The sequence below is a fragment of the Cucurbita pepo genome, chromosome LG20 (assembly GCF_002806865.2).
Source record: "Cucurbita pepo subsp. pepo cultivar mu-cu-16 chromosome LG20, ASM280686v2, whole genome shotgun sequence".
Lineage (NCBI taxonomy): Eukaryota > Viridiplantae > Streptophyta > Magnoliopsida > Cucurbitales > Cucurbitaceae > Cucurbita > Cucurbita pepo.
Window position 1 is genome coordinate 6578741 of NC_036657.1, and position 11043 is coordinate 6589783.

Sequence of the window (11043 nt, forward strand, 5' to 3'; positions counted from 1 at the left end):
TCCTTCTCGAACGCAATAGATTGCTTTTTGGGAGCGATTCATCCTTCTCGAACGCAATAGATTCTTTTTTGGGAGCGATTCATCCTTCGAGAGCGATTCATCCTTGCCGAACACCATAGATTTCTTTTTGGAATTGATTCATCCTTCCCGAACACAATAAATTTCTTTTTAGAAGCGAATCATGGAAGTTAAAAAACCCTTTGACCCATAGCTTTGGTTAGTTTCATTTAATAATATTTAAAAAATTAAAAAAATATTTTTAAATTTTAGAAAGTGCTATAAATGATTTAGAAATTTTTTTTAAAAAAAGGAAGGAAATGAAAAAAAAAAAACTTGGATCTTCAGGATTCATAAAGAGAGCCATATTATTAAAACACTCAACTTTATTCATATACAATAGATTTGTAGATTATTACTTCAACACGATTCTTTTATAATGTTAACTATAAAGAGTATACTAATAACCTTACAAATTTTATATTTTGTAAGGTTGAAAATTAATTTTTAAAGTTAGAATCTTAAATCGTAAAACTTTAAAATATAAATTCCAACGGGCTTGTTAAGGAAGGGAGAACCCTTGAGATTGAGGTCACCTTGGAGTTGTAATTATTGACCTAAAGAATGGGATCAAACACTAAACGATATTGTCGGCCATATCCATCCTTCCTCAATTTTTCTTCCAATACTTTCTCAATATTCCTTCCATTTTATAAATTAATATCATTAAATTTCTTTACTATGAACGAAATTAAAAATAGATCACAACTTTAAAAAATAACATTAATACCCTAAATTTTTAGAAAAAAAAAAAATAATAAAAACTTGGAAATGATCTCTTAAATATTTTTTTGAATTTTTTTTAGATAAAATATAAGCTTTAGGGGTATTTTTAAAAATTAATTTAACCCAAGAAAATATAATAACATAAACTAAGATTTTCTGAAAAAAAAAAAATTAAAATTTCAATGATAACGATAACAATAATAATAATAATAATAATAAAAAAAATTGATTAATGGAAGACAACCTACTACTTATTCTTTTGAATATTCAATTTTTTACGATGAGAATCATGAGATCACACTCTTTATATAATAAAGTTTATTTTTCATATTTTCCTATTTTATGTTTTCCATAATATATTTTTAATATGTATTATTTCTTCAAAGTCATTCATTTCAAGTAAAAATAAAGTATTTATGTATAGACGGCTATGGAATTAGGGGCAGATAGTTGCATTTATGTCGAGTTTGTAGCCCTCAGAATAAATATATCAATCACTAATATTTAAAAAAAACATTAAATTCCAAATTCTCCAATCTAAGATCCACACGCAATTGTTCTTCATAATATATTTATAAATGGTCATGTTTTAAAACAATCTTTTCAAAAGAATGAAATATCTCCAACACAAAATCTAAAAGTTAAAAGGAAAGTAGAATGTCCTAAAGTAGGTATGTTTTTGTTGAGCACTTTCTCTTATTTACTTTGATCATCAATTTTCTTTTTGTGTTCATTGTTTTTATCCTCGAAAGAATTTAATTCCACGTTCGACTGCGTAGCCTCCATGTCATCTTTGTACTTCTTATATACATCGCCTTTGTAGAAGTCTCGAGTTCTATAAGCTAGCACAAACGAAGCCATTGCTCCAAACAAAGTCACTGTAGCCAAAATCATGAACGATTCACTAAAGCAATGAGTTCCAGTGCAAGTTAGACCCTTCCCGTTCTTCACATTTCCAATTTTAGTGGCTTCTGCATCGTAAAACCTCCCTATTACTTCCACGTTCATTATATAAGATCCAAGTGGGACAGCCAGTTGCCCACAATTGAGTAGTGTCGAGTAATGTTTGAGGCCAAAGAGATCAGAGATTATGGCGAATATCAATGGAGTTTGGGCTCCAAGGCCAAACCCAATGATCAACGAAGCTACATAGACTGAATTTATATAAGGGAATGCGATGGAGAGCAAGCCAGTGCAGGTGAAAAGTTGGGTAAGACCGAACATGAAAGGGCGAGGTAATTTGTATTTGGTCATAAGGGTTTCAGAGATGAAACCGGAGAAGACCCGACCAAAGAAATTGAATATGGAAATCCATGAAACCAAAATACTTATCGAATGATTTGGATACTTAAGTGACTCGGCGATCTGCCCAAGATTATCAATGGCTGCAACGGACGACCCACATGCAGAAACCGTTGCTATGAAAATAAGAGCCATATCTTTGCTTAGAAGAGCTTGCAAGATGCTGTAATCTTCTCCTCTTTGCGGCTTCTTACATACATTTGAGACACACGGCAAAGAAATTTTTGAAATTTCCTCAAGTTGCTCGCAGGGAAGCGAAACAACAACTGAAGGATTCATGGTTTGTTTACCGAGTTTGAAGAGAAAAAGTTCTTCTTTAATAGCTACCAGAAGGGGCAGACAGATTAAGATGACGATGACCGCGACGCCACTGGCATAGCCAGCCTGAGAAAAAGCAATGTTTCTCTGGGTTATGGTGAGAAACAAGAGGAACACCGCTATCACTATGGACACGTAAAGCAAGTGGTAGAACACTTTGAGCTCTTGTGGATGCTTCCGACCTTTGATTGTCCGAATTGGAAGAAAACACAAGAAACATACAATGGAGGGTAGCCATGAAAGAAGGAGGAGAAGATCAGTAGAATTTTTGTTGCCGTAAATTGCTAAATTAATTTGAGTTAGGATGGCCCCACCAAGGCCAACGAAACCCTTGAGAAGGCCCAAAATGATACCGCGTTGATCAGGAAAATTTCTGACGTTGGTGACCATAACAGCGGTGTTGGGGAAGTTCTGTGAATTAGAAGTAATATAGATGTAAACAAACATTAGCCATAAATGGGGTTTTGGGATGTAGTCAGAAACGGAGAGCCAAATCATAAAGTAGCTGAAGAAATTGGAGGATATCCCCACAAGGAAAAGCATCCACGGAGGAGCCACCTCGGCGAAAAGCCCGGCAAAAACTCCGAGGTTGGAGCCGAGATCTTTAGCGAATCCCAAGGTATTAAGTTGGGTTTGATTGTAGTCAAATTTTGTTTTTAAGAGTTTGGAGTATGTTCCGAACAAGTAAGGTGAACCGCAACCGATCATGATCGGAAAAGAGGTGAACACTGAAAACCATCGTCCTTCAACCACTTGTTTCACAAATAGCCAACTTTCTACTCCACGGTTGTCGCCCATGGTCACCGATCGGGCTAATGGGCACTAGAATTTGATTATTGATCAAGAATAAGAGGAGTCAGTGGTGGCTGAGAATGGAGAATAAAGAATGAAGAATGAAAATTGGGAATGAGATTTTGGGTCCCAATTTGGTGGCTATAAAGGGAATCCAGTTCCACAGTTTATGTACCAAACATCTTACCTAACGTAACAAAGGCAGAGTTTAATGATGGAAAATGGTTTTGCAAGTTGAAACAAACAACAACTTCCTCTCCTACACCCCGTCAACAATGAGCTTTTCCAATGAACTTGGACAAGATGGATAAAAAAACAAACAAACCCCCGACAACTAACTACTTCCATAACATCATTTGCAGTTCCTGGTGTCATACATTCATTTTCACCCTTCTAGCATTCTATTTCTTTCACGTTCCATCTATATCTTTATAGATATGTTCACAACAACCATAATTTGATGCAAGATGCATTTTTTTTCCATTAAAATGAGGGAGAACTAAAAATTATGTGACAAAGCCAATGGTAAATAGTATCACCCATCTACTTTGAGGTTGGGACTTAGCGATACCGCTAGTAATGGAGAGCCAAATCTTGAAATAGCTCCAGAAGTTAAGAGCCACTTGGCCGAGAAGGATGACAAAAATTTCAAAGTTGGAGAAGAGATCTTTGGCAAATCCTAGGGCGTTGATTTAGATGCTGGATGTATCCCTCGATCGAAATATGTTGAAACAAACCGTTGAAGCAGGAAGAACAACTTGAGGGAAAAGAACTTTTGAATAGAACCTTAGGCACTTATGCTTTGCAATGCTCTTTGTTGTTGTGAAAGGAGCAAACATCTGATGAGTATTTAGAGTGGAGAAAACACTAATTAGTTTCCTAAACTTTATCCACAAATTAAGGAGCAATAACAATCATCTTAATTAAAGCACTAAACTTGATCTCAATCTCCCCCGTAAACTTAACTTTGTTCGAGATTCTTCACTCCCAACACTCTCGTATCTCTGCAAACTTAACCCTTGTTAGGGCCTTGGTTAGAATATATGCACGTTGCACTCTAGTGCAAACAAACTCCACAACAATTTATCTTTTCTCTGTTGGATTTGACCCATAATCGAAATATGTTGAAACAAGTAGAAGAAGCAAAGGAAAAACTTGAGGGGAGAGATCTTTTAGAACAAAGAAACATTAAGCAGTTAGCCTTACAATTCTCTTTATTGTTCTTGTTGTGAAAAAGCATAATCTCATGACTCACTAGCGCCCTAAACTTTCTCCTCAAGTTAACAGTAGCTGACCATCTTTCTAATTAAAATATAAAACTTAGTCCACAATTTCACAACTACCATCAATTCTCATAAAATTTACTAATCCTACTAACCATTCTCATAAATTTACTCCACAAGTTAACAACTTGTTCTACTAAATTAAGTTTATTACCTCACATTCTTTACATACTCACCGATGAAGTGGAAATGAGCTCAATGTGTTTGCTGTGTCCGTGAAATACCAGATTCTTCATCAGTGCAATCGCAGTTTGTTGTCAACGTAGAGAGTTACTGACTTTAGTTCACTTCTAGTCACTTCGCTAAACAAATTTCTCAGCCACAATGCTTGGCACAATACCATAGTTGCTGAAATGAACTCGGCCTCAAAGAAAGATAGTGCTACAGTTCACTGCTTCTAAGATTGCCAAGAGTCCAAATTTTAGTTGCTCCATAACTTTGTTAACTACTAAAAATTCTCCTAAAGTTGTTCCATAAATTACTCACTTATTCTAGACTAATAAATGTAGTCCATAAATTAGAAACTTATTCTACTAAGTCAAGTTTATTAGTTCATATTAAGTTTGATGGTAATCAAATTCTGCTTTTTTATCATTTTTGAGTGTGTTCTATAAATTTACGTTGAACCAGCGCCAATGGGGATCAGAAAGGAGGCGAATAAAACACCATCTTTCTGGTACAGAGTTGTCGGCCATGGCTACAAAAATGGTTGCTAATAAAACAAGATCGCTACGAAAAAGATTGAAAGTAAGAATTGGGTATAATTTGGTTGGTTAATAAAAGAAACTCAGTTCTTCAATTTGTGTAACAAAATATCTCCCCACAGAACATCGGTATAACTGAACGTTGGAGAATAGTCGTTCATGTTGAAACCGAAGTTAAAACTTCTCAACTAATGATATCACAACTACCGCTACCCTTTTGTCAGTTAATCAAACCCAAGATAGATTATCTTTCTAACTTCATGGATTTAGCTCCCACAACATAAAAACAATAAAATAGAAAATGGTTAGGATTGCATCAATTATTGCTATCTAGATGAAAAACACCAAGAACAAAATAGAGAATACTTCAAATAATAAGTACATCAATGACATAGATATATTATATATACACCAATGTTTTATACTTGGAATAAATTTTGAACAACTATTGATTTGATATTCTATTGATACATGACGTTATAATTAGAATTGTATTTTTGATGTGTGTTGATATACCACTAATATATTACTTGTACACATTGATACATCATTGATCTACTTTATATTGAAAACATTGAATTTTGCACGTTGTCTAAAAAATGTCCATAAACTTTCAAACGTTTCAATAATATTCTTAAATTAAAAAAAAAAACTTAAAAATACTCATACATTTAAAAAAAATGTCAGGTTAATTTTAGTTGAAAAAATATTCTTGAATTTTCAGGATGATTTTAAAAAATACAAATAAGTTTTCAAAAGTTTCATTAATACCCTTCAACTTTTAAAAAATATAGATATTAAAAACTGCTTTAATTTTTTTAAAAAAACTAAGAGCACCTCTAAACCTTTTACAAAAAGAAAAAAAAAATTCAAAGTTATTTATATGATTAATATCAAGTTTAAAAAATACTCCTGAACTTTCGATGTTACAAATTTTACTTATTGAATTTGAGAATTTACTCTAAATTTCTTCTCTTTTAATCACTGGTAGATTTCTTTCAATAAGTTGCCATAATTTTGTTTGTTAGTGTTCCAATTTTGTTTGTTAGTGTTCGAGTCATAGCAAGAAAGACTTCATGAGAATATTGAATTTTCTTCATGCTAATCCTATTTTCACTTCATTTAAGATTAGCCTAAGAAATTTCAAAAAAATTGGAGAATCAAAAGAAGAGGAATTACTGGAATTGGTACACTAACAAATAGGTAAGTTTTTATATTCAAGTAATACTCTTAAAATTACTAGGACATGATAGATTATGAATATGATTATCTTAAATAGAGTATGCATAATTATAATGCTTAGCATGTTAGTAGAATACGCGTCAAAAGACTACATTCCACTATGATATGAGAATTAAATGTTCTAAGCTACCAGAGAAAATTTTGGTAGGCTAGATGTTAAGGATATTTAGTAATAAATTATAGTTTACCATATATATTATATTTGATATTTTATTATAAGGCAAATATTAGATATTTGCCTTATTGCCATGGGTATCTTTCCATTTATTGTTATTTCCATTTATTACTATTTCCATATCCTTGTAATTTATTTGATTATAAATAAGATAACTTTCACACCATTTAGGTGTGGTGGTGTATTAATCAAACATTCACACTAGAAACTCTAAATTGAGTTAAAGCATTAATAATTTGGAGATTTCAAGATTTATATCCTTGTACACGCTTATATAAGAGAGAACTATGATAAAATAAGGAACTAGAACTAAACTGATGTCACAATTATCATGTCAGAACATTTCCAGTGAACAAAGTATTCATGGACGAAATGAACTTTAATGTTTAATGTTTCTAGATTATGATTAACTCTAGGAGTTAGTCCAAAAAGTCCCCAAAACAAATATGTAAACTATAATCCGTTAAGATGCTCTTAAGTACCTAGTTTACGATTATAGCATTTAAGAGAACTTGAATAGATTATCATGCCTATTAACAATCATGAATGATATCACTAGAGACGACACCATTTCATTTCCTATTAGGGGTGTACATGGTCCGGGTTGAGTTGGGTTGACGGATTTTGTTTGACCCAACCCAAAAGTTCGGGTTGGTTGGATTGGTAACCCAACCCAACCCAAAACTTTTCATAACCCAACCCAACCCAACCCAAAACTTTTCATAACCCAACCCAACCCAACCCTCTATCGGGGTGGGGTGTCAATTTTTTTTTTTTTAAACTTTTATTTATCCATAATTTATAATTATTCGGATACAATATTAAATAAAATATATTAAAAGTTCACAAACAAACACAAATCAATTTATAATTATTAAAAAAAAAAAAAAAAAACTAGCGAAAATGATAACAAATTAACATAGTTGAATATTGTTATTAAAGACCGTAGATGCCAACATTTTAAAATTGTAACATATTAATTAAAGTGTTATTAAAGACCCTAAATGCCAACCTTTCCTGAAAATTGGCTAAAGTAAAAAAAATATAAAAATATATCATAAAATTAAATAAACAGTAAAAATAATTAGTTTAAAATATGATATATATATATAAATGGTTTAACATTGTCAGCTAAATGCGAACATTTCTTAAAAATTGGTTAAACTAAGAAAAAATATAAGGATATGTTATGAAATTAAATAAACAATAAAAATAATTAGTTTAAACAAAAGAAAAAGAAAAAGAAAAAGAAAAAAAAAATATATATATATATATATGCTTATTGAGTTCTTAAAGAAAAAAAAAAAAGNCTTAAAAAAAAAAAAAAAAGAAAAAAAAAAAAAATATATACTCTGCCTGAATTCGAACTTGGGCGTGAGTCTCCCGATCTGACCAAATGAAAAATTCTTAATATATTTTATATATTTAAGTTTGGCTCGGATTAACTCGAGGGTTTTGCCCACGAACCCGAAAACCGAACCGATTTAGTTCGGGTTCAGAAAGATGAACCCAACCCTACCCGAAATGCTAATCCAACCCAACCCAACCTTTATAGTTTCGGGTTTGGTTGGTCCGAGTTGTCGGGTTGGATGTACACCCCTATTTCCTATCCCCTTTGGCACATTATTAGTGCTATTAGAGACATAAATAGACCTTAAAATGCCCAGCGGAGTGGTAACTTCCGGATTAGTGCTATTGAGCTTGACTCATTTTGTTCATATAGGATAGTGTATTGAGGTTGTTTCGTGCTAATGCCCTTATCATGTGTGAAAATGATTAATAATCTATAAACAAGCTCCCATTCCATAAACTCATCTCAAGGCGGGACAACGAACAACATAGGTAAACTCAGTACTTGGCATGCACACGAGGTCGATCCACCATTTCAGAGTGATGTTATGGTTTGTAGAGGGTTACTAGCTAACCTTTTACGAATGATGTTCAAGATTCATGATACCATATCATCCTTCATTTTATTATGCTTGATGAGGTTGTTCTTCTTCAATTTAGGATACCGATAATTCACTTCCTCTACAATGTAAGCTAGTTAAGTAAGATGATAAAAAAAAATTAGTTAACTCCAAAACTCAATTAGGTCATTCTGGAGATCCTACTACACCACGTTATGTGAACTACCTCTAAACCCACATTTAGGTTTATGACATGCATGAAAACTGCCTTAGGTAATTCAGGAACTCCTAAAATAGATGTAATTAAGAGCATACTTGGTTTTTGATATGTTTGTTAATTATTTTAGCTGTCTTTATGTAAATTTTTGTTATATCAAAATCTATTTGATCATATATTTTTAAAATTATAGAAATTATCGAGTCGATTTTCATTTTAAGTCGAGAGATACTTTGTATCTTGTATATCTAAAAAAGAGAGTTATTATAGATATTATTGGCTTATCAAATGTAAAGCATGTCTGTTGCAGGAAATAAAAGACAGTTGATATTCGACTATCAAACACTAATATTTCAAAAAACATTAAATTTCAAACTCCCTTCTCCCATATCAGCAATATAATGCAATTGTCAATATAATATAATGCAACTGTCCTTGATAATATATTTATAAATGGTCACGTTTAAAACAATCCTTCCAAAAGAATGAAACATTTACAACACAAAAACTAAAAAGTTAAAAGGAAAGTAGAATGTCCTAAAGTAACTGTGTTTTTGTTGAGCAGTTTCTCTTATTTACTTTGATCATCAGTTTTCTTTTTGTGTTCATTGTTTTTGTCATCGAAAGAATTTAATTCCACGTTCGACTGCGTAGCCTCCATGTCATCTTTGTACTTCTTATATACATCGCCTTTGTAGAAGTCTCGAGTTCTATAAGCTAGCACAAACGAAGCCATCGCTCCAAATAAAGTCACTGCAGCCAAAATCATGAAGGATTCACTAAAGCAATGAGTTCCAGTGCAAGTTAGACCATTCCCGTTCTTTACATTTCCAATTTTAGTGGCTTCTGCATCGTAAAACCTCCCTATTACTTCCACGTTCATTATATAAGATCCAAGTGGGACAGCCAATTGTCCACAGTTGAGAAGTGTCGAGTAATGTTTGAGGCCGAAGAGATGAGAGATTATGGCGAATATCAATGGAGTTTGAGCTCCAAGGCCAAACCCAATGATCAACGAAGCTACATAGACTGAATTTATATAAGGGAAGGCGATTGAGAGCAAGCCGGTGCAGGTGAAAAGTTGGGTAAGACCGAACATAAAAGGGCGAGGTAATTTGTATTTGGTCATAAGGGTTTCAGAAATGAAACCGGAGAAGACTCGACCAAAGAAATTGAATATGGAAATCCATGAGACCAGAATACTTATGGAATGATTTGGATATTTAAGTGACTCGGCGATCTGCCCAAGATTATCAATGGCTGCAACAGACGACCCACATGCAGAAACTGTTGCTATGAAAATAAGAGCCATATCTTTGCTTAGAAGAGCTTGCAAGATGCTGAAATCTTCTCCTCTTTGCGGCTCCTTAGATACATTTGAGACCCTCGACAAAGAAGTTTTTGAAATTTCTTCAAGTTGCTCTCGGGGAATCGAAACAACAACAGAAGGATTCATGGTTTGTTTACCGAGTTTGGAGAGAAAAAGTTCTTCTTTAATAGCTATCAAAAGGGGCATATAGATTAAGACGACGATGACTGCGACGCCACCAGCATAGCCAGCCTGAGAAAAAGCAATGTTTCTCTGGGTTATGGTGAGAAACAAGAGGAACACCGCTATCGCTATGGACACGTAAAGCAACTGGTAGAACACTTTGAGCTCCTGTGGATGCTTCCGAGCTTTGATTGTCCGAATTGGAAAAAAACACAAGAAACATACAATGGAGGGTAGCCATGAAAGAAGGAGGAGAAGATCGATAGAATTTTTGTTGCCGTAAATTGCTAAATTAATTTGAGTTAGGATGGCCCCACCAAGGCCAACGAAACCCTTGAGAAGGCCCAAAATGATACCGCGTTGATCAGGAAAATTTCTGACGTTGGTGACCATAACAGCGGTGTTGGGGAAGTTCTGTGAATTAGAAGTAATATAGATGTATACAAACATTAGCCATAAATGGGGTTTTGGAACGTAGTCAGAAACGGAGAGCCAAATCATAAAGTAGCTGAGGAAATTGGAGGATATCCCGACAAGGAAAAGCATCCACGGAGGAGCCACCTCGGCGAAAAGCCCGGCAAAAACTCCGAGGTTGGAGCCGAGATCTTTAGCGAATCCCAAGGTATTAAGTTGGGTTTGATTGTAGTCAAATTTTGTTTTTAAGAGTTTGGAGTATGTTCCGAACAAGTAAGGTGAACCGCAACCGATCATGATCGGAAAAGAGGTGAACACTGAAAACCATCGTCCTTCAACAACTTGTTTCACAAATTGCCAACTTTCTACTCCACGGTTGTCGCCCATGGTTACTAATTGGACTAATGGGGG

The 11043-nt window shown here is 33.8% G+C and overlaps 2 protein-coding genes across 2 annotated transcripts; both read right to left on the bottom strand.

Moving 5' to 3' along the window:
• Positions 1-1479: 1479 nt before the first annotated feature.
• LOC111783608 lies at positions 1480-3201 on the bottom strand. Its single transcript, XM_023664526.1, has one exon. The coding sequence runs from the start codon at positions 3199-3201 to the stop codon at positions 1480-1482; it is 1722 nt and encodes a 573-aa protein (XP_023520294.1).
• Positions 3202-9297: 6096 nt separating this feature from the next.
• Positions 9298-11019, bottom strand: LOC111783610. The gene has a single exon (XM_023664527.1). It carries the CDS (start codon positions 11017-11019, stop codon positions 9298-9300), a length of 1722 nt encoding a protein of 573 aa, XP_023520295.1.
• Between the last annotated feature and the right edge of the window lie 24 nt (positions 11020-11043).